This window comes from Rissa tridactyla, chromosome 19 (assembly GCF_028500815.1).
Source record: "Rissa tridactyla isolate bRisTri1 chromosome 19, bRisTri1.patW.cur.20221130, whole genome shotgun sequence".
NCBI classification, from domain to species: Eukaryota; Metazoa; Chordata; class Aves; order Charadriiformes; family Laridae; genus Rissa; species Rissa tridactyla.
In genome coordinates, this window is record NC_071484.1 from 6,975,874 (window position 1) to 6,999,449 (window position 23,576).

The 23,576-nt window shown below is 49.7% G+C and overlaps 1 protein-coding gene across 2 annotated transcripts in view; it reads right to left on the reverse strand.

Annotated features, from left to right (window-relative positions):
* The window catches only part of MLLT6 (MLLT6, PHD finger containing), a 44,182-nt gene extending 25,482 nt beyond the window's left edge, over positions 1–18,700 (reverse strand). The window contains exons 1-7 of one of the 2 annotated variants that reach the window (XM_054224032.1): positions 18,576–18,700; positions 14,908–14,987; positions 9,813–9,867; positions 8,128–8,237; positions 7,546–7,649; positions 6,738–6,831; positions 5,397–5,501 (exon numbers count right to left, since the gene is read on the reverse strand). In XM_054224032.1, coding sequence (XP_054080007.1) covers positions 5,397–5,501; positions 6,738–6,831; positions 7,546–7,649; positions 8,128–8,237; positions 9,813–9,867; positions 14,908–14,987; positions 18,576–18,684 — 657 coding nt within the window. In that variant the 5' untranslated portion in view covers positions 18,685–18,700. Of the gene's footprint in view, positions 1–5,396; positions 5,505–6,737; positions 6,832–7,545; positions 7,650–8,127; positions 8,238–9,812; positions 9,868–14,907; positions 14,988–18,575 lie in introns of both variants that reach the window. The other variant, XM_054224030.1, reaches the window with a different exon arrangement.
* Positions 18,701–23,576: the final 4,876 nt, after the last annotated feature.

The window sequence follows — 23,576 nt, forward strand, 5'->3', positions numbered from 1 at the left end:
GTTCTCTCCAGGAACCAGAAGGCTCCAAATGCTTCCTGCAAGAGCTGCAGGGCCCAAAGGGAAGGGGGGGCAAGGGGAGAGGGGGGAAGAAACACTTGGTCCCCTGCCTCTCCAGTGCCCTCTCCCCACCCGGCTTTTCTGCGTCCAGCACCTCACCTCCCTGGCACACAGGCACCCCCCCTCCAAACCCTCCTTGCAGGAAACTTCACAGACCACACAGCCACTGCCAACAGCCCAGCCTGCCCACGGAGCCCTGCCTGGCTGTGCCACGAAGCAGGACTCAGGGGAGGAGGAGGGAGGGAGGATGCACTGTGCGAGCAGGAAACCTTTCAACGCCCCCATCCCACCTTTGCAAGCAAAAGCCGAGCCCTACCTTGCAGCCGCTCCGTGCTCCCTGCAGTAGGCTGGCTGGGCGAACTGCGGTCTGCAGGGAACATGAACCTGCCCCCAGCAACAAACTTCATGGAAAACAAACTCTCTCCATGCAGGACTGAGCAGCTGGGGCTTGGCATGTGGGCACGGAGCAGGACAGGCCTGCGGCGGGGGGAGTGCGGCTGCATGGGGGGGCGTGCCGGCGACACAATCTCCCTTCGAGCTCCCCAGCGCAGGAGGAACGAAACAGGATCTGTCGCTGCCAAAAAGGGTTATGCACAGCTCCTCTCGCTCCCCCCACCGCTGTCTCCCCTTCCCGGAGCCCCTTCTTCTAATCTGCTGGACACCGGCAGTTGGATCATTAAAAGTAGATTGGGCAGGGGAAGGAGGGAGGGAAGAGCTGGGAAGAGCCAAGCAGGCTCTGCTGCTCCCTCCCTCTTTCCCAGGCTCTCTGAACTTCCTCACCCGGAGAAGGAGGCCTGGCTCTCTGCTGCAGCCATGGCAGCCGCAGCCAGGAGGAAGGCAGCACCGGGCAGAGTGTGCCTTCACAGAGTAAGCCCCTGTCGGCAACCTCGCTTGCACCAGGGCCGTGCTGGGGATTTGGCAGGTTTGCCTTGAGGTATACTCTGAGTGCACGAGAGGTTTTACACAAGGCCACACAGCCAGCCCTTGCTGGGCTTTGTGCGCTCTCAAATTATTGCTTCAGGATTTGCCGGAGGTGGTTAAACACCCACATAACAAGAGGTCACAGAAAGCCAGTCAAGGATGCGATGAAATAAGGCTACTATAGCTAGATCAGAGCAGATTTAGGTTCAGTACTCCTTCCCAAAAAACCTGTGCTGGTATCACAAGCAGCCACTTGCATCCCACTTGAAAAAAACGTCCACTTTGCCCTTTGGTGCCTGCATGGACACAGAACTCCAAGAGGCAGACCTGTGTCACCAACTCGAATGCAAACACAAAGCCCCTCACAGACCCACTGGGTTTAGCTTTGAGCCCAGTACAACTTCTCCAGTGTGCTAAGTCTGCCAGGCTGGGTTCTTGGCTTGTTTCCTCCACTGGCACTGGGTCTAGACAGACAGGCGATGGCAGCGGGGAGGCAGGCTCTGCCGGGCATCTGCTCAGCCGCCGTGGGACCAGGGGCTCGTGCGCTGCTCTGGCTGCTGCTAAAGGATAAGGGGAGCAGGACAGAGACAGTCCCCGTACCCCCATAAAGTGCCCCCGTGGTTAGGGAAGCAGTTCAGGAGCTGAAGATGCGTTATGATTGTGGAGAACTGGCTCCGTACCCAGACCTGAGGAACACCTGCAGGTGGGCTTATTTGCTCCAAGCGCTTCCCTCTCTTTCCTATGTCACTGGCAGGGACCGTTCCTCCCATAACAATGTCCCATAACCAAATTAAAAGTCCTCTGATTTTACTTATGGGTTCCAGGTGTTCACTAAGAATAACACTAGATGACTGTCTCCCTCCATGGGATACATGCCTAAAAATGTTGTAGCGCATGTGCTCCCGTCTGCTCCTGGTGTGACAAATTTCATTCCACAGAGCATGGTAATTTTTTTCTGTGCATTTCAAGCAGACAATATAGGTGACAGAACATCTGTACTTCATTCAACCCCTGTGCGTCATCCAGCATTTTCTTGGTATTTAGCTATTGTTTTCCTTCTTTCTTTCTTCTTTCTTTTTTTAAACAAACAAACCCTGCAAAGGCTCCCACAGGGTAGAGCACACACATTGCAATACCAACCCCAAAGAAATAAATGGGGCTGGTTTTGCTAAAGGCCTGCTATGTTCTGAGGAAAACCCAAAGCCTGGAGCTCTCCCATTTTCGGGGCAGCACAGAAGGAAATGCTTGGGCTGGTGTCATTTGTGCCTGCAAGAGGCGGGGGATGCCGACGCTGGCTCGCAGTCCCACATCACAATTGTCCCTTGTTCTGCAGAGAACAAGACTCTTCACAAATGCTGAACTGTTTTACACCAGGGCTTAGGAGTCCAAATCCCGAGTCTTTGCTGTCTTACTGAAGCCACTGGGTTAAATCCTGTGCCCCTCACTTAGTCATTAACTCAGCCAGAGTTTTCCTCCGTAAAGCCTAAGTAAACAGCTGCAGCCCTGCACTGGAAGGGAGTTGTCAGGCCCTGAGCTCCTTCTGGAGCGGAGAGCCATGAGCACCTGCAGCCCAGGGGCTCACACACACGCTTTGGGCTGTGGCTGAGCGATCAGCTCCCCTGCAACGCCTCCAGCTCCGGGAGGACGGGACCAGCCGGCTGCAACAGCTGGACAGGCTCAAGAAAAAGCTGTTCTGCTTCAGGTCAGCACAGCAGCACGCCCAGTTCCCCTGAAACATGTGCGATTAAATCATGCACTGCTAGTCACGTACTCCAAAACCATGTGGGAACTAATGGTTCATCCCCCTCTTGGGGCACCTCTTGGAAAGGTCTGCGTTCCCACACTGCCTCACACCCACCCCGCACTTCACAACCACCCCCAGACCTGTGAACTACCCAACACCCCTGGAAGCCCAGAGTGCCCTCCTCACCCTGCCCGTCTCGGCTGCTTTGCACGCCTCGTCCCCCTTTCCGTGCTGTCTCCCCCTCTCCGTGTGGAAGGAGCTGATTTTGCACTTGCGCTGTGGCCCTGCCAAGCAATCCCGGCCCTGGAAGGGGCCTCCATCGGATCTGCTGCTCACAAACCCAATGAGCCATCCGCAGGGGAAAGTGGTGAGGCAGCAGCGAGACGGAGTCTCTGCACGTTTGTGAGGAACCCAGAGGCTAACAATAGTGGCAAGCGCCACTGAGAGGCCTATAAATAAATCCATATTCCTCCTGTTTTCACTCTCCCCCTGGCGCTGACCTGCTTTCCAACCAAAGCCGGGAAGCAGCACCTCCCCTGCTCCTACCTGCCAGGCACGTGACTGCGCTCCCACCCCGGCCACCAGGCGCTGTGCAAATATAGAAACCCTGGTACGGTCCCCCAGCCTTGGACTTGTGCAGCCTGTCAGTTACAATTACAGCTGAGCTCTCCAAAGCCGCCGTCAATCACCCCGATCCTGCCCTCTCCCCCCGCCTCTGCCTGCTTGTTGGCTAAAAATAGCACGTTCCAGTACAGCCCCGCACCTTGTGCCAAGTGCTCGCTCCCCGTCCGTGGCACAGATGCTCTTTCTCCCTCCCTCCTCCTCCTCCTCTCCCCGCAGCAGCTGAACACACAAGAGGAGTAAATACTCCCTATGCGCTTTAGCCTTGTCGGCGGCAGCAGGAAATGTACTGACTCGGTGTCGGCAGCGGGGCGGGCACCACTTTGTAAGCGAGGTTTGCCTTGTTTGCCCATGTATCAGGTACGGTTTGGGCAAGCTTCCCAAACACGTAATGGACATAGCGGGCAGCGTTTCAAACTGGATATTGCGGGATAACCTCTGTAAATAAAGAGGGAGATGGCTTTCCTGCCCACACGATTTATGGACTCTCAGCTGGGCACGCCAGGAGGGTGTCAGTCAGTATTAACTGATGGCCGTACTGCTTTTGAAAGCCTGGATGCCCTTGTCCCCAGGAGACTGGGCTGAGATCCATCAGATTTCGGCCACATAACCCACCGGAGAGTCATCCGGCTGTTTCTGGATGTGGGTCATTATCATTACCATTCAAAATCGTTTATGCATTGTATGCAACAAGACAAAAGCAAACAAAAAAGAAGTAAACAGCCAGACACCTATGGTAAGACTTAAAAGATTTGCACTGCGATTTGCGGGGGTATCACCAATTGTGTTTATACAACAAGGTATATTTGGCTTCTGATTATAGTGGAATATATCCAGCGGCTGCTTGGTAGAGTAATTCTGGATTTCTGCTTACGAAAACCAGGATGTGGCCCATAAAGTATTAAAAACTATCTGACCGTACTGTCAGTATTCCTGTATAAGTTATTTCTGTTTCAGATCCTACCCCACTGCTTTGTACAGACAGGGTGCGAAGGAGGGTGGCAGTACTACACTGCATCCTTGATAATACAAAAGCTGTATCAAGGGGTAGGGAGGATTTCTTATTCTGCTGCCTTGAACTAGCCTTCGAACCTGGATCCTCCAAAAAATGCATGTCCTGCCTTTTAGGGCTATTTATTATTATAAATAACAAATACCTCAGAAGCCTCTGGCCTCCTCATTTCTTTTGGCACAGACCCTTCTACGCTGCAACCTGCATCCCTGTCAGAAGCCAGGAGTCTGCTGGGATTCTGCCTGCCACATTCACTGCTGCCTTTCCTTGAAATATGAGCGTTCGTCACGTGAGGCAGTTGGTTAGTTATGAACCTTGGTGTGCTGTTAACACATCTTGTAACACTGCAGCAGTTTTGATGAGTACGTCTTAACCAGCAGAGTTAGATAAATAACTATTGTACCAGTCAGATCTGGCATACAGTGTTCTTCTAAATAATCATTTATCGAAGACAAACTATTTTCAAAGGTAGACTTGAAGTAGGTGGAATCCCTATGGTGGCTACTCTGACTAACAAAATGCTACCTAGTTTATACTAATTATTGTTGTTGCCTACAATTAACCTGCTGGCCACAATGCAGATTACTAATCAGTATGTTTTTGTTCTTTAAAACTTAGACTCTGGTATCTGAGGACAATGACCTCCAGTTTATGTTCTCAAGCTGCTGCATTTAAAACCACAGCCCAAACTACTTCCACACAGATCAACTCAGTCGCTGGAAACCATAGCACAACGTCACCCTCAAAGGGGACCTGACGCAAGATAGAAAGTGGACAGTTGCACATTTCATGGGCATGTTCTGCCAAGACCCTTCGGGCATAATCTGAACATGCAAACTTGGCCGCACGTTCCCCATGGCTGTGCTGCTCTCTTTGCATACACATTTCTGGAGGCCTGTTTAAAAACGCAGCCACTATTCAGATCCCTGACTGTGAAACTCTCTGCAGAGACAGAGGTGCTCTCTGCACACTCTTCCCCTTCTCACCTCCATCCCACACGACTGTGCCTCTCTGGATTGACAAACTCTGTGCAGATCTTACCTTCTTTGGCCTTTCGTGGTGGGATACATGCTTCTCTTGAGTAGGGGATGTGGATCGACTCCTTCTTCCAGCAATGAAAGAGCTACCTCCAGAGTGGCGTGAAGTCTTCTGAGGTAAGCGGGGAAGGGGAGAGGAGGTGGAGACCAGGAGAAAAAAGAAAAAGAGAGAGAGGAAACAGTGTTACAGAGCCCAGCTTTCACTGTTATGGTGAGCAAAATTACAGTAAATGGCTTGTCTACCACATGTAGGACCAAATTCTTTTTGTACCAGATGCCCAGCCTGGCTCCTAACATGGGGACCACAGCAGATGCCATACCAGTGGGCTTACAAAGAGCATGTAGATATAACTCCCCAAATCCTTGGTTCTTGGTGGCCTATGCACACTGCCACTTGTAAGGTGAAAGGCACAGCTGCTAAGAGACCATTCTGTAAACAAGATGAACGGGAGCAGCAGTGTTGGTTAGACAAGCCAGGCCTCCTGAACACCAGTGTCCAGCTTGCAGTCTTGAGTGGGCGTGGGGGCGTGTGAGGAGGGATGCCCTGTTCTCAGACCCCAGGCACACGCAGAAGTCCCGCTATCTATCTCAGCATCAGCAAACTTGACACAGAGCTACACTTGTGTCAGATACTGAGGGTACCTGAAGGGCAGGGAAGGTGTCCTCCAGTTTGACTTTGAGGGGAAGCTCAAGACATCAGTCACTGTATGTGATAGCACTGATAAGCAGGAAGGAAAGTGGGAAAGGCCAGCAACAAAGGAGCCACTGAGACATAAAGCTGTAGAGGAGGATCAAATTTCCTTTTTGCTGCAGGGGGGAGAGCAGGTGCCTACCAATTATGCAGAACAGGAAAAGGGTTCCTCTCTTTCCTCTCGGTAGTGTAATTAATAGGGGGAAGTCCTTTGCCCCAAATATCCCTCAAACAGGGAATGACTCCATGTCTCTTCTGGGCTCTCTCTGTCCTCAGGCAGAAGTTCTGGCTGTTCCGTGTTACCCTCCTGCCCAGGGTGCCTGAGCTATACCCCCAACTCCCTGCAGCATCAAGGACCATGGCTGCTCTCCTTTGCGGGGACTTAGCTTTCAGCCATACAGAGCGGGTCAGGGAAGCCAGAATAGGCGGGAAGAATTCATCCCCTAGTTTCAAAAATGGGTTTAAAGATGCTTTAGAAATGCAAAATATAAATTAATCTTTATTCCTAAGTGACTCTGACTGAATGTCTGAAAAGTGAAGCAGGCTGCAGTCTATGTTTATGTGTTCTTGGCATTTCTTACTGCTCTGAGCACTGATACAGTCTAGGATAACAACGACAAAAAAAACCTCTGCCACAGGGATGAAGAAACTCACCATTTTATTGAAGTGGTACTTGCAGTAGCCGCAGTATTTGACATTGTCGACTTCTAGGACTTCCTCTTCACATAAGAGGCCAGCCATCTGGGCACTGAAATACATGCGATTAGGAGGAGGATAAAGCAAATTGTACAACTAGATCACATATCCCATCAAAGGGCAAAGAATAGTTCAGGATACCCAGGCAGGGTCTTGAAATTTCCTGTTCTGCTGGGCAAATGGTTTGCAAGGAGGGGGGAAAAAGTTCAGACTATTTTTAATTCATATTAAGATCTTCAAAATTGTCAGTACCTTTCTACCAAATTGTCTTGATATTTTTGTTTTTGTTAAGGGAGGCCTGGAAGACCAGTAACAATTCCAACGAAAGACATATCATGAGCAAGGAATTCATGTAAAGCTGGGAATCTCCCTGTTCTGCTGATAGGGAATGTTGTTTTCAGGCTGCGAGGGTACATGAGGATATCAGCCCTTAAAATCACACCATCTAGATGATACTCTTGCATGTGCTCTGCTGGAGAAGGAACATTCCTGGGTTGTGACTCATCTCTTCTCTTCTTGGATTCCACACAGTCTTAGGGAAATCCCCAGCCTTGGTTCTCAGCAGGGAAGGCTCACTGGTGAAACCTCAGCCTTCCTGGGGAAGTTCCCCTCACACACTGAGCATGGATGAGATACCCCTCGCACAAAATAAACCCAGGGCGATTAGCCCAACTCCCCACCGCCACCCGTTTGGTGCAGCCTCAAAGTCATAGCAGAAAAACCAATAGCTGGGGGTATTCTTGGGTTGATGCTGTGGGGAACTCACCAGGTGACATGGAAAGCTTGCCGGCAGCCATGCCGGTTACAGGCCATGCACGCTCCAGAGGCTGCTTTGCTCTCCCTGCCCTGCTCTTCACAGATGTAGCAGGTCTGCAAAAAAAAAAAAAAAAAAAAAAAAAGGAAAAGTGCTCACTCCAAGAGGCAGACAAAGTGTCTGCTTCACTCTCACCCTGCACCAGGAGGCAAAGCCTTCAAGAACTTGTAACTCTGTGTCCAGTCAGCTCCCTCCTATGACAAGAGCTGCAGGTTATTTCTCAGCGGCAGGCACAAAACTCAAGCATTTTCTTTTTCTCCCCAAATAACAACTGTCTCAGATCAAAATGTGGAGTAACCAACATGCAACTGCAAGGCAGAGATTGCTCAAGTTACAGGGAGTTGGGGAAGAGAGAACTGGAGGTCCAAAAAGTTATTTGCAAGAATGGGAATTTACTTTGTTAGTTCTTTTTAAAGGAATCTGAGTACCCAGAAATTAAAATAAATTGGACAGGAGATGTGGTAGAATAAGATGACCCCAAAAACACAAGGTGGGGCACGTACACTTTGGGCAGCAAGAGAGAGACGGCCTTACCTTGTTGAAGCGGTCGTGGGGCACATATTGCAGGACAATTGGCTCCATGGTGAGCACGTTGGCAAACTGCACCTCCGGGATGTACAAAGCACAGACGACGTGGGCCCACCCTAGGGATGCAAATAAGACAGAGAGCGGAGGTTCACATGGGGCAACCCAGAAGAGTCTTAAACTCAGACAGGGCTGCAGACAAGCATGGGAGGGAGAGAAGGAAGAGAGTGTAGGAAAGGAGCCAACTTAAGTTAGATGTTAGATTTGAAATACTGCTTGTTGTAACTTGGTTAGCAATCAAATTCTTTGTGGGTGAAAGACAGACAGATACCACCTCCAGATTAAATAAGAAAGCAAACATTTATTTGGGAAAAGAAATGTACAATGCTCATTGTGCTTAAAAGCAACCCCTCAGGACTTGAGACCCAGAGTCGAAGACCTCACCAAACCCAGGAAAAGCATCCAAGCAGTAAATGATGCTGATGGGACAGGTTTGACATGTAGTCAAAACAAAGCTCCCTTTATTGGTTGTTATCAACGGCTAAAGAAGGCTCTTTTTCATCAAGCCAAGTTAGATTAAAATCTAAGTCCACCAAAACACTTCCCAAATCAGATGTGTAAGTCAAAATTCCAGCTGGTCAGAACAGAACTGAGAAAGTTTGAAGGTCAGGAGCCTTTGTGGGCTGATCCCTATCAGTATGGGTACTGCACTGGGAGGATTTAGCTAGAATTAGGATGGATTCACTTGGGCAGGCAAAACCAAACTCCATACAGCACTGTAAGTACTTGGGCTATATAATTCTGTACAGTGACACAGCTGTAACACTTCTTGTGCCTGTCTACACAGACTTGACCAAACCATGTAATAACATGCTTGGAAGAAGACGCTATGTTATTATAAAACAATCCCCCAACAGGATATTTGTGCTATTGCACTAAGACTCGTGGCACTTATGATCAGCTCTAGCAGATGCTTCCACAAAATATCCTGGACTTGGGGCTTCTTGACTAAATATGGGCTCTATCAGAATAAAGACCTCCTTGCCTAATTTAACTCTTTGTGTATTAAGGTAAGCGGCAGGTAGGTACAGAAGCCTTTCTGAGAAATAAGATTTTGAGAAAAATTAATTTTGATCTACACAGCCACTAGCGTCAATAGCTGCAAGCCCTGACAACTGACATCAGACTCCACAGTGCTTCTCACCACCAGAGGCTGAGAGGCATCAACGATGAGCAGATAAGTCCTGCAGAGAAAAACCATCTTTACTGTGTCCTGGTCCCTGCTCTTGGATGGGGAGTCAAAGCTGAGGCTCTGTTAACCTGAGGATCACCCTGCTGCTGTGCAAGCATGCAGCAAATAACTCATCAGCTTCCACGCTCCTGTAAACAATGCCAGATCGTGCACCGATTCCTGCGAGGTTAAACTCAAGAAAGTGCACATTTCAGGGGCTGTGCTTTGACACCAGCCAGAGGTCAAGCAGGCCCCCCCCCGCCCCGGGAAAGGTCTTCTCACCACGGAGGCTTCAGAAAGTGAAGTTTTGGAAGAAAAAGGCAGAGTGTTTTCATTCCTCTGGAGCCTCCAGCCTTCCCTTTCTGGTGACATGGGCTCAGAAAGGAATTATTTTGTGCCAGGGACAGCTGCTGGGTCCCCGGAGGCTCTGCACGACATACCCGGCTCTGCGCAGGGTACTCACCTCCGTTGTCGGTCCGTTTCAGGGCTCCATCTTTGTGGGGACACAGTTCACATCTCTTGAAATTAAGCAGAAACAACAAGTTTAATCTAACTCCCAGGGGCGCGGGGCCAGAAAAGAGATGATTCATTTACAACATGGTTATGAAAGATGGGGCTGCTTTCAAAGAGAGGAAGTGGAAGAAGGGCTGAGAGCGGTTCGGATGCAAAAAGATACCCTGACACAGCTCGATATCGTCCTGTCTGATGGGGACGTATTTAAAGCCTCAGACCAAAAGCCACGGGGCTACAAGCGAACTTTGACTTTCACGGGGCTTTTTTAGAAAAAAAAAAGCTTTAGTCTTTGCGGTTGGGGAGTAAAACTGAAAACCATGACTCAGAGAGCAGAAAGCAAATAAAAAGAAGCCATTATCTATCTTTGCCTCTTTCCTTCCTTCCTTCTCTCTTTCTCTTGCGATATTTTTTCCAGTCTCATGAGAGGTGGGTGAGGCTGTTGCGGCATTTTCACTGGTGGGGCATGGGGGGCCATGGCGAGCCCGGCCCCAACGGCTGGGACTGGTGGGTGGGCACCCTGCTTCCCCCCACACCCAGCCTCGGGGGCGGCTGAGGTGTGATGGAGAGGACGTGTGGGGAACGTCGGCACCGGAGAGTCCCTGCCTCCTGTGGGGGTGGAGGAAGCTCCCTCAGCGCTGCCATGCTGCGTGGCAGGCCGCAGGCCTGGCGCCATGACGGGCTGTGAGGGAACGGCTCTGCGCCTCCCTCCATGTCCAGTGGAATGGCTGCCTTTGGGGAAGGCTGTGAGGGGGAGACACGACGCCTCCCCCCACCATGGGCCAGCAGCCATGGGGCAGCTGGAGATGAGTCCCTTCCCTCTGGAGATGTCCCCTCATGCCAGGCCCATGGGGCAGGGAGGCCTCCAAGGCCAGTGGTGGCCCCAGACCCACCGAAGCGTCTCCCTCATGGCCAGGGTGGGGACAGGCCTCACCCCTCCGCCACGCACAGCCGGCAAGGGGGAGGCGAAGGGACAGGGAGGGTCCAGCCAGGCAGGATGGCGAGAGACAGGGAAACCCAGTGCCGTGGCCCTGGGCGCCATTCCTCGCCTCATGGAGGAGGGCGAGGCCTTGCACTCATTTTCCCCACCTCACTGATTTCAGCCCTGCCCAGCTGACATGGGGTGCCACATCGGCTGATCACTACATGAGGGCTCTCCCCCGGCCATGACGCCCTTCTGAAGCATTGGCAGGAGCTGGGGCGGTTTCGGGGCGCGTTGCCACGCCTGAGGGAACACACTGCCGGCCCCCGAGGGCTCCTCCCAGGCTGAGCTGCCCCAAAACGGTCGCTGTCTTCTCATGGTGTCGCTCAGGGAAAATTACTACGTGCTTTTTGGTTTTTTTGACTTTTTAAAAGGCCTGAAAACCTGCAAGGTGCAACACTTTTCCTTCCCTAGTGGAAAGGTCTGATTTGTTAAACAAACAAAACAAAACAAAACAACCAAAAAACCCACCTGTTTTTCTGGGAAAAAATGTGCTTTGTCAGAAAGTTTTGAAATGAGGTGCCTGGTGTCAAAGCGGGACGGCGGCCTGTGCTGCTGTCCCTCAGCTCTGGCAAGCGTAACGGGGCAGGTGCTCCACACCGTGAAAAACCAACGTATCGAGCAATAACTGGCCACCAGCAAAAGCCTCTGCCACCGACTAGTCCCCAAGGACCTTCCACAAAGGTGCTTTTCCTCAAGCAAGCTCACGATTTCCTCTGCTGGAGTTTTCCCTCCCGCACAGATGGATACAATAAATAGGATTGCAATGCGATGGGCAGCCTGATCCTCCGAAGCTTTCCTGGGACCCAAGTGTGTGGGGCTCTCAAAACAGGCACCTTTGGCAAGCACAGAATCCCAGTGGTAGCGTCTAAATAAGAGATGAGGGGACAAAGGCCAGTCCCATCCTCAGCAGCCCGTCTCGCTTTCCCTGCAACTTAGCTTGAACCAGGGATGGATGACCACAGGAGGGGTTTCTCACTGCTCCTGGTTAGGTCCAGGCTGCCAGAATGCTGGAGAGCTGCTCTCACAATTACTATGGAAAGCCCGGCAGAGCCAAGACAGAAAAAGAACTGGGTTAACTGAGACACTGTAATAAGAAATTTGCACTTGAAAAGGCCCCTCCGCTCTCCCCTCCACCCCTCAGATCAAAGCGGCTCTCCCACCATGCGATTAGCAAAGCTCTGATTGTAACAAGAGGGGTTAACAGCTCCATCGGCCCCACACAAGACTTTTAATAGCCCTGCCTCGAAATGACAGCTAAAGCCTTCACATGATCCCTCACACGAGTGCCCTCTGGCCATTGCAGCTCACCGGGCTTCCTAGACAATTTGATTACAAAGTGGATGGGCTTTCAGTTGCTTACTGTAAGCACAATAGCGTCCACGGCATCCTTTAGGGACCTGAGCATCTGAGGAGGGGTTAGGAGCAGGGATGAGCATCTGAGGAGGGGTTAGGAGCAGGGATGAGCATCTGAGGAGGGGTTAGGAGCAGGGATTAGCGGTACCTCTTCCCTTTATTCAACCTGCAGAGGCCAAGGCAGTCTCTGGGGTCTTTATTTCAACTCTGGGAAAAGAGCAGAGCTTGGTTGATTTAAACCAGGTTGTGACGGGCAAGGTTGGAGCTCCTGACCCCCTGGGGCTTCTAACTCTGGGATCTACCACCGAGTTAGGGCTCCAGCGCTCTTCCCAAAGCCGAAGAGGGGATGGAGTCCATCACTCCAAAGGAGAGATTCAGAAATCAGTTTTAAAAAAACTCACTAAGGAGTGCAATATTCTCCATGCCTCCGTATCTCATTTTCAAAGCAAAAGTAGCAACATTTAGCCAAGAAGTATGTTTGTTATGGACAAAGCTTGTAAACTGTTTTAAGATTCTTCTATGAAGGCAGATGTGGGAAGAAAAACATTGTTGTTTTTCAAAGGAGTTTGCCACACAGTCATTATGAAAGAAATATGAGTATCAATTCACCCTGCTGCTGTTGTCAGTGTATTTAGTGCTCAAATAGCAGCATCTCTCCTTCAAGATCCTGGAGGCAGTGTCTGCAGACTGGTAATGCCCCTTTTACAGCCAGAGAAAGCCAGGCACGGAGCTGCAGTGAAACCCCAGGGCAGTGGAAGAGCCACAGCCTCCTGCCTCGCTGGACCACAGAGCCCACATTCAAAGTGTTTCAGTAACAGAGCCACGCACAGATCTCCTAAGACCTGACTCATTTCCCTTACTCTGATCATGCTGTTCTCTACATCAAAGAACTAGATTCTTTTTAAGTATTTACCCATCTGCGTGTCTGTTGCTATGACTGCTGGTGTTTAACTGAAAAGGTAAGGGATTTAGATAGGAAATCATCCCCAGCTCTGCTTAGGAAGGAAGATTATCACTGTTCAGTTATTATAGTAGCAGGGCTGAATGCCACGGGACTGAATGGCGTGACTGAAGCCCACCACGCATTATCTAACAGATTTCACCCAGAGCGAGTTAAATAAGGAGCCACCTGCGGGGGTATTGTTTTCTTGATACCTTGGAGGCGGTTTGAAGTGTACAATGTGCAAGGGAAAAGTTAAGAGTCCTCTCAAGGAGCACAGGTGAGGAGGACTTGTGTGTACATGTATTGCCACAGCTTACATGGAATTGTAGCTAACGCTGCGGAGCTTCTCTCTGCCTGCACGGTTGGGAGAGCGGGGGGAAGGAGGCCCATGAAATCCAAATTCCTTTCTTTGCTATGAAACTATCTGCAGGATGTAAAACCACTCAAAGACACATTTGATCTTCTTTACTGCAGCGCACATAAAAGCAGCATCTTACAATGGGAAGAGAGCTCAGGTCTGAAAGTCTGGTCTTGTTTACACTCCCACTTCCAATGAGGAACGAGTTAATGCAATGTAGAAAGCATGGTACAGATACCCAATTCCCCCATGCACTCATCTCTGCCAAGTTCTTCACCCATCTGTGAGGCAGATTAAACTTTTGTACTGCAGCGAGCAGGGAGCCCAGCTGAGATGGAGCACGCTATTTGCTCAGGCCTGCACTGATCCGCAGATTCAGAGGTCACCCACATCAGCCTCGCTAGCTATGTACTTTAGAAAAGACTTAGCTGAACCAGTTCAGAAGGCAGAGCAGGCATTAACAAATGCTGCCTGTGCTGAGCAAGGCCTTCTGTATTTAAGAAAAGCCAAAGTTTAATTTAAACCCATCTTTAAGAGAGCAAAGCAGGGAAGATATCTTGGATTTACGGTATGGCAAAAGCAGCATTCATGGCATAACCAACACGTTAAAGACCTACACCCCGACACCTCAGCAGCTGGTTGGTGCAGCCGTATCTGATAAGGGCTCACATGGGAAGTTATTGCAGAGTAGCTGGTGTGCTATAAAGCCACAGCCTACTTTACTGCACAAATAACTTTGCCACACAGACGGACCTGAGAGGCAGTCCTGGCCTGATTGTTTCCACTTCCCTGCCTCACCGGGAAATGCCAGAATTAATTAACAACATTTGTAAAGTGTTCTATACTGCTAAATTGCTACTTAGACAGAAACTAAACCCGGATCCAGCTTCCTGTCATTTTCTCTGCTGTTTTACAAACTCAGAAGACTTTATGCAGGAGACAGTTGCTGCGAGATATGAATGCCAATCTGGCCTGCCACTCAGAATGATAACTCTGACAGTAGAGCAGCAGCTCAGGTGATGCCAACTTCTCTGCACTCCAAAACTTCCTGAGGAGCTGAACAGAAAAAACAGCAGGGAAACCACCTTTTAGAACAGCGCCATTTATTTTTTTAGAAGACTGGGGTCTCCAGACTCAAAAACCTTGTCATTGATAACTTGCTTAAAAGCATCTCTGTCAGAGTCTTCATCAAAATGGCTAACAGCATCCGATAGAATCGTTTGATACAGTTATTCCTATCATATAAACAAGATTTAGCAGGTTACAGGCAGAGCTGGGATTACAGTCACAGTAGTGCTGAAATGCCGGGCTCTGCCACTTTTGCCAGGGGACCACGCTGCTTCCAGCAGAGACACGAAGGGCATTGAAGGCACCTATTTAGTGTAAGTAGAAGAGTCCTTCGTACTCACCACCCTGGCGGCTCGCTCTTGAGATTCACATTTCCGACAGAACCAGGGTCCGGTAGGAACCTGGACAATTCCATAGCAAGCTAGAAGAAAAGCAAGGGGAGTTCATTAGACCATCTTCAAATCGACTGTTTAATTTCTGAGGCATATATAACAGTTTTCCAGGGTTGTTATCAGGCAGAGATGGGTGACAAAACCAAAAATTACATCTACGCAGTATTTTATTCCCCTTTCTAGTTTCCACATCCAGCAACGGCACACAGCCTTTTGCGAGAGGTCCCGTGTTATACATTTATTCGAGTTTTCAAATAAGCTCATGCCCAGTATGAAAAATTCCCATGAAAATCTGGCCTAGGTGGGAATTGAGTGCTTCATAAACTGTGCCTAAATCTGGTCTAGTCAACACAAATGGAGCAATTTCTTACCCTTAACTTCCCAAGAGTCACTAGTCATCTAAATATAAAATTAGGAAATGGATGGCGATGAAGCACCTTAACCATCTAATGTTGTCACTAAGGTGACATCTCAGCATCATGAAGGAAATCATCCCAGTGAGAATTTGGATAAACACCAAGCGAAACTCTCCCCTGTATCCTGCACACCCTCAGGTCCATAGATCACATCCAGCAGCAGCCTTTTGCACCACGCTTCCAAGATCACCCAATCCAGCCTTTTCAGGGTGACTCCCGGGAACAGGTTCTGTGTTAATACAAGTCTCCAGCTGGTAACCCAACAAAACCACTAGTTTTATCCAGCTACACCAAGCATCCTTTTTGCTTTCTACATCACTACTGATGCTCTCAGGGTCTCCCTCTGCAAGCTGCAGCTCCCACTTCTTTAAAATTAGCTCCCTTCTCTGATGGGGCAACGTTGCTTGAAGACTGTTCACCTTCTTTGGCAATCTTCTCCCTCTAAGTGTCCAAGGATGGTCTTTCTGAGTCCCAAAGGAAGAGTTTCTGACCCTAAAAGGGCTCTTAGCAGGTGGGTTTAACGCAACAGAGGCTGGTAAAGATAGCAGTAAGAAGTAAGACTATGTATCTCAGACGAGGGTATAGGAGTCTCCCAGGAAAGAACAAATTATATCTTCCTTATTCCACCTTCAAATGCAAACTGGCGGTTGGAATGGAATCCCAGTCACTTGAGACATTCAAAACTAGGTTGGACAAAGCATCTGAAAATATCCTGCTGGAAGCAATCCTGTGATGTTCCCTGGGGGATGGAGCAGGCACGACCCGCAATAGGTTCTCTCCATCTCTCTAATGTCTATTATTCCACATCAGCCAGGAAAACGAACGCAATTGTAGAGTTAAACCGAAAGCGCTGACTGCAAGATGAGCCAAGGCATACGCACAAGAAAATAGAAACTACATGAAAGCACTGAGAGAGGAGCCTGCCTTGGGTCCATCTTTAGCAGTGGGCTTGGGGCCAAAAGCAAGCACTCAGCTGGAGCAGCGCGAGCTTCTGTCCCCACTGCTTCAAAAGGGAAGAAAACAAGGAAGAAAACAAGGAACAACGCCGAATATAAGTGAGGCACAGTTGAAAATACAATTTGTAAATGTTCTTAACTATCTTATTAGAGTCTTCGTTTCCAATCAGATGGTTTTATTAACACTTTTAATTTTATTTTAATTTAATTACTGGAAAGACAAGATTTCTAACCATTGTCACAGAAATGGTTCTGATATTTTTAAGAATCAGCCCTAAGGTGTAACTATAATATAGGTTTAAAAAAAATACAAGGTTCTTTATTTAACTGTACAATCATTTCAAAAGGTAACTTTGGTTTTGCGGATATTCAAGCTGTACAAAGAGATACCAAACCCAGTGTGTGATTGCACGGAATGAGACAAGATGACCCAGATGATCCCCTCCAGTGGTTTGTTTCTATTTAAGAAATAAAAGCCTACCAAAACACCACACTACTGCTAGGCTTACGAGCAGCCTTTAAAGAGAGGGTTGAAGAACATCCGCTACACGCTGCTATGCTCCTTATGAATTATTATATCCTGAAGGACTCTTTACGAGACCTAAATAGACAGTTGTGTTTCCCAAACACACAAGTGGTGCCCTCTGAGACTTTTCGAACATCTTCCAACTCTACCAAAACAACGCCACGCGCCCGCTTCCCCAAACACATCCAGCCTCCCTGCCTCTGCGGGCCTAGAAAGAGGCACCCTGAAAGAATAAGAGCATTGCACCTTTGAAACTGTTCTTGCGCCTTCAAAACTGTTCTTGCCAGCAAACAAAAGTGTTGATATCAACCTTGGGAGTGGGCATAAGGATGCCAATGCCCTTTATCTCCCTCCGAAAAAGAGAGCGATGAAGAAATCCATTCTCTAGCATGTGGTTTGATAAATAATGGGAAGAATAGCAGACTTACACACCAGCAAAATTAAAACAGAAAGAAGAGTCCTTCCAGAGAGACCCTCGTCCTGCCGGGTCACTCTGGCACCCCGGAGAGGCCGCCCAATGACAGGAGACACCCCAGCATCGTCTCCGAACGGAGAGAAATCCCCTGCCAGCTTCGCTTCCTCATTTTAACTCCCCTTCAGTCACCTGGTTGCGAGCGACTTCTTACTGAAGCCGTGAGCACGGCTACACCAAACGGAGGAAAAGCAAAAGAAAACCCAACCTAGAGACCCAGAGACCCGCGGCTGACAGGCGGGCAGGGGCAGAGCGGGACACCGGCAGCTGGAGCCGGGAGCGAGCAGCAAGACACCGAGGGAGAGGTTACGGAGGAAGAGGCTGGAGATGTGCTGGGAGATGGATAGGATAATAATAGATGGAAAAACAGACATGCCAGATGAGACCAGAAACCTTCGTGTTATTCAAAACAAACCAACCAGGATAATCACCCTGCCTTTCTGCTGGATTTGAACGAAAGCAAATACATATTTTATATTTCTTTTTTAATTTTTTTTGTTGTTGTGGTTGTTCAGAGACCCGAGGACAAACTTTCCAGCCCGATACCGTGCGTTCGGGGCGTGCTCCGAGTCATTTAAAATGCAAATAGCCCGTCTCTCCGGGGGGAGAAGGGCTGCCCTCCTCCCTGCCCTTGGAGGAGCAGCTCCGGGCCCCGCGGCCCCCCCGGGGGTTACCCGGGGCCATGTGCGGCCGCGGCCCGAGCCGCGGGCACCGGAGACCCCCGGGGGCGGCCGCGGCGCTCCCCCGCCCGCCGCTGCCCTCCTCCCGGCCCGGGGCTCGGCAGCCCCCCCTCCCCGGGCCACCGAGGTTGGGGGGGACACCCGGCTCCGCCACCCCGGGCGACCCCCCCCTCATCTCCCGCGGAAGGAAACCGTGCCTGCCGGCTCCCGGTAACGAGCACCCCCCCGAGCCCCGGGAGGTCGGTGCCCCCCCCGGGGGCGCAGCTGACGGGCAACTCCGTCCCCCCCCTCGCCCCCGCCACACCGCGTTCCCCCCCCCCCCCCGGCTCCTCCGCCGAGCCAGGCCAGCGGCGACACCGTTATTTTGAACAATAGGGATAAAACAAAGCTTCCCCCCCCACACCCCGCCGCCGCCCCCGCACACACACACCCCCCCACCCCGGCCTCCCCGGGGCTCCCGGCGGCGGCGGGGTGGGGGGGGTGGGGGGGGAGGGGGCGGGCAGGGAGGCGGCGGCGCCCCCGGCCCCGCGGTGCCCCGGTGGCGGCGGCGGCGGGGCCGGTCCTTACCTTGGTGCACCGCCACATTGCAGCCGTGCCCGTCGCAGTACACCAGCGGGTTCTCCGCCCAGCCCCGCTCATCAGAACAGACACAGCAGCCTCCCACCATCTCCTTCATACTTCCATGAGGGTTTCCTTCCCCCCCCACCCCCCCCCCCGCCTCCCTCTACGCACACACTCCTCCCTCCTCCTCCTCCTCCTCCTCCTCTTCTCCTCCTCCTCCTCCTCCTCCTCTCCCCCCTCCCCTTTCGCACGGCCGCCCCGCCAGGGGAGCGGGGTGCCCGCCGGGGGGGGGACGGACCCGGGGGCGACGCGCCGCCGCGCCACGCTCACCCCGCACACACACGGACACACACACACCCCCCACACACCACACAACCCCACCCCCCCCACCCCCCCCATACAATCATGGCTGCGCCGCCCTGTAAAATTTGAGGTTCAGGGATTGCAGGCTGGCTGGGTCGGGTGCATTTCTCTGTGCGTGCGGGATTAATTCTTATTTTGTTTTAACCCCCTGCCAGCCGCTTTCTGCTGCTTCTTTCTCTGTGTTTTTGTCGTGTGTGTGTGTGTGTGTCTGTGTGTGTCCGTCCCCTCCTTCTTTCTCCCGAGCAAACCGAGCAGGAATCCCAGTGTGCACCCGTGTGTGCAAACCGCTGGATGCGTGCCCGAGCCCAGTAAACATGGATCGCTCCGGAGTGATGAGCTGGGACCGTTCCGCAAATCCCATTATCTCTGCGATTCCTGCCGGATCGGGGCTCCGCGAGCGCCACCGCCTGTCCCGGGCTCCGGCCGAGGAGCCTTTAACCCCTTGGCACCTGTTTTGTTATTCTTCGCATGGAAGGAGAAAATACCCCCTTGGAGGTTTACGCACGGCAAGGACAAGCGTCAGAAATCGGTTGGAAAAACAGTAAAAAGAAATAATCCGAGATTCTAGTGAGTATGGGTATGGGATTGCACCTGCAGGTCACATGAATCCACACGGTATCAGGAGCGCCTTGGTCTGCCATGAGAAACAGCCCTTGCCATGGACGCGCCATCCGGAACAGGCAAGGAGAAATGAGGAAAACCCAAGCGCAGAGCACAAAAATAATTAAATCTTAGAACAGAGGCCGAGGAGGAACCCAAGGAATTCGTGTAACGTGTTCCTACGGCTCCAGTTGCACCTGAAATCATCCGACACAGGGCAGCTCCGGGGGAACAGAGCCCAGGTCTCGGGATCTCTCCTGTGGGTCCTGAGCCAGCCACCACGCTGTCCTCATGAAAAAAACACAGTGCCTGATGCCGGACTGGGCAAAGAAACAGTAGAAAATGTAACAGTGAACAATTTTTTGCCTGCATTGATAAAGATGTCGTCTGAAGTTGCTATGCAGTATAGTTGTTATAGTAGGGCTTTCTGTGGGGCTGATGGAGGAACGATATACAGCAACTCCAATAAAAAGGTGCATATAAAGATTTGCAGGATTTGCAGTACTACTTTTCAATTCTGTTGCTGTAAATCCTTGGCATTTTGAAAAAGAAGTGCTGTAAATTAGATCAAAAAGAGAGAGTATTGTATCTTGCTTGGGAAGTATACGGGCTTCATGGAATCACTGAGCAACCTGAAATCTTTTTTCCCTATTCTTTGTGGGTTGTGAGCGCTGAAGAGGGATGGTTGTGGCAGTGAAGGAGACATCAAGAAAAAAAAAAAATCAAAACCTGCTCTCTCTGCTCCCAGGAGTAGGCACTTAAAATTGTTTTCAGATGCTGGCATGTGTGTGAGTAGCCAGGAGGGTGTATCTTCACTCGAAAGTCTTCAAAGCCATCAATGTTTCTGCGGAAAGATGCCCTCCCTGGAACACTGTCCTCCTGCCTGCACGCCATCGCTGCAGCGACTCCACGGAACTATTCCTGATTTCCAGCAGCTTAAATAAGACCAGAAACAATGTCTTTTAGACTGGCGGCCCTTTTCTTGCTCAAAGCGTTCTCCCTGCCACAGGTAGCCTTTGAAAGGTCGGCGTATCCCATCCTGGAGTTTCTTTAAAAAAAAAAAAATCTTCTCATCAGAGAGCGGAGAGGAAACCCATTCCAACAGCCCTAATAATCACCAGTTTAGCATCCTTTATATTGCACCTGTTCAAGCGTTACATCAAGGGGCTGGAAGGCAGACGGCTCCCCGAGAAGCTGCCTGCTGGGTTGCTGTCTTCCTTTTATTACATTCCTTTGAGAGTCACAGGGGCAGACAATACGTTCACCACATTGCTGGAAATTCACTCAGCCTTAGCTCACTTTTCTGGGAGGGTTTCCCCTCCTCTCCCCCTCTTTTTTTTTTTTTTTCTCCTTTTTTTTTCTTTTATCTATTGTGTTATGAACTTGTTTAAAAGCAAAGGGGGAAAATCTGGCTGGTTGCCTTTGTAACCTGAAGGAGATCTTTGGGGTTTAAGATTGTCTTAGACTACAGGACAAAATGCTAAACGTCCGCCGTGCCCTGACGGTCTTGGTTCCAGTTGGCCATGCTAGCAGCCACTTGGACTTGAACTGCAAATTTGCCTTTAGGGGATTAAGTCCCAATTTACATAACTAATCCCTGTGGTGAGGAAAGGCTAGGCCGGAGAGGAAAGGGCACCGCGGTTTCTTGAGAAAAAATTCAGGGGAAAGTTAAGACTGTGAAAGCTGAGACATGGAGATACTTCATTTTTATTGTTCATTTGTTATTTTGTCAGTCGGTGTTTTTAAAATGCGGCCATATGTAGGAAGCAGGCAAAATTAAAGTGATATGTACTGACTCATGGGAACCACTATCCTTGTGTATCTCAGTCATAACTGCAGGCCAGAGTTACAGAAGTTGTTACTAAACTTAGTCGTTTACTACTATATCTAGAAAATTGTGGATAAGGGAACTGGCTTCTCCACAGGCTCGTACATCACGAACAGAGCTGTTAGCCTATCTCCATCTGCAGAGTCTTTGCTACAGATGATCTTTCATTTTCCGGGGGATCCTTTACATTTACTTGATTAGTATTTTAAAAAGAACATAAACTTAGTTATCATCTAAGTGCCTGACATGGCAATTCTTGAGATATAACAAATAAAATACTCTTTCTGGGGTGTAAGGCCATAGCATTGCATTTTCCAGATTATTCATACTTGAGCTATTTTATCTATAAAATACATACATCCTATGTTAAAGAGAAGAACAAAAAAAGAAAGCAAGAAAATTTATCTTTCTGATGATAACTCCATGTGCTCTTCGGAAATTTAAAGACTGATGTATATTAGAGAAGCGCTTCTGGCCTGGCTTGCACAAAGGGTCGATGCAAGGGAGCACTGGGATGTACGTACTTAATGGCTCGCAGTGATAGATTGCCCCTCTGCGCAGGATCCCAGCCTTTTCCAACAGCTTCTCCTGGGAACAAAGACTCTTCCTTCCTTCATTTCTGGGGAAACTGTCACTTGAGATTATCATAAGTAAGGACTGACATTTATCTGGGTCCAAGGAGGGCTAAAACTTGCCTATTTGCGGACAGGAAAATCTGCACCCCTGTTTAACGAACCTGTTTGCTCTATCCGGTTTTATCATATTCCTCTTGGGCAGGTTGGAGGAAGAGGGAATTGTGCAGATAAGAGTAGTAATCCTCGCTAGGCAGCCAAATTCCTTCGAGTCGCTAGCAAGAACCGCTACTTTAAAGTATAAATCTCTCGTTTGGAACTGCGGGATCAGTTCCACAGATACCAGCAGAGAAGTCTTATCCTCTGTTAGCAGCAGTCACCGGGGAGAACGTGACAGAATCGGAGAACTCTCCAAACCGTATCTCTTTTAGAAAGTCGTTTTCTCACTTTAGACCAAAGTTTTTGTCCTTCTCACCAGTGCATACACGTTTTGCTCCTTCATCTCTCTGTAAACGCTTATTAGCAGAGTGAGGAGACTACACACATTATTTATACACATTATTTAAGCAAAATAATTTAGTTTTGGCGTTCTTTAAAGCTTTGCTTGTGATATTTTTCTCTGTATCCTTTGTTTTGGGTACCGTAGTGTCTCAAAACTTTGGGAAAGATTGTGCTAGTTGTCAAATTTCAAGACCAACAAGTGTCCCTCCTTGAAGAGGTAAATAATCTACGGCAGAGAATTCTTCTGTAAATCTGGAAAGGTGGGCTCCAGCTCTGCTGCTGGCCTCTTGCAAGACTTTCGGTAAATTATTCTGCTTTGCCCTTCTTCTCCATTCGGATTATTAGACCTTCAAGGAGGGAAAACCACCTTATTGCACCTTTGGCACTCTTCCAGGATCAGCAGGATCTTGATGGTACTCAGATTCTCTGCATGTCACCACCAAAATTAGTAATAGTTGTAATAGGAACAAAAATGAGAATGATGGTAATGATCGTGACAAGTCATCAAATGTGATTCAGTGGTATACACAAAACTTTACCCAAATTTCTTTTTTGCCTCTCCCACATACAATGCTGGTAACTGGATAGTTGTGGAGTTTTGCTACCTTTGTGGTGGATTTATAAAGGATGTAAACTTTTTCTCTCCATCAAAACCTGGTTTTATTACCTAGCGACAAAAGGCCCGTGGGGACAAGGGGTCAAAATCTTGACATTTCTCTACACCGCAGATGGGGGAAATGTCTCCCAATCCAATGAAATCTCGATTACAATCCACCAGCATCGTGGGGCACATTTTCACACAGTACATAGCGCCTCTTAACCCTCTTTTCCCAATGTCAGACAAGGAAAAATCCCACTGAGTTCTGCAAAGGCTTCTCGTACCCTGCAGGAGCGAAAGCCGGGAGTCCGGACTGTGACCTGCAAAGGCAAAGTCTCTGTTTAAACAGGAGCTTCAGCTGCCTCCGCAGCGTGTCCTTCCCAAGGGAGAGCCGGAGAGACCTTCGTCCCAGCTCTTCATTAACCACACCTACCAAAACCCCCACGCCTTCTGTCCCTCTTCTGCCCTGCTCTTATCCCCACAAAAAGCATTTCATGGAGGTATCGTCTCTTAAGGAACAACTCTGTTTAGTGAAGATGTTTGTG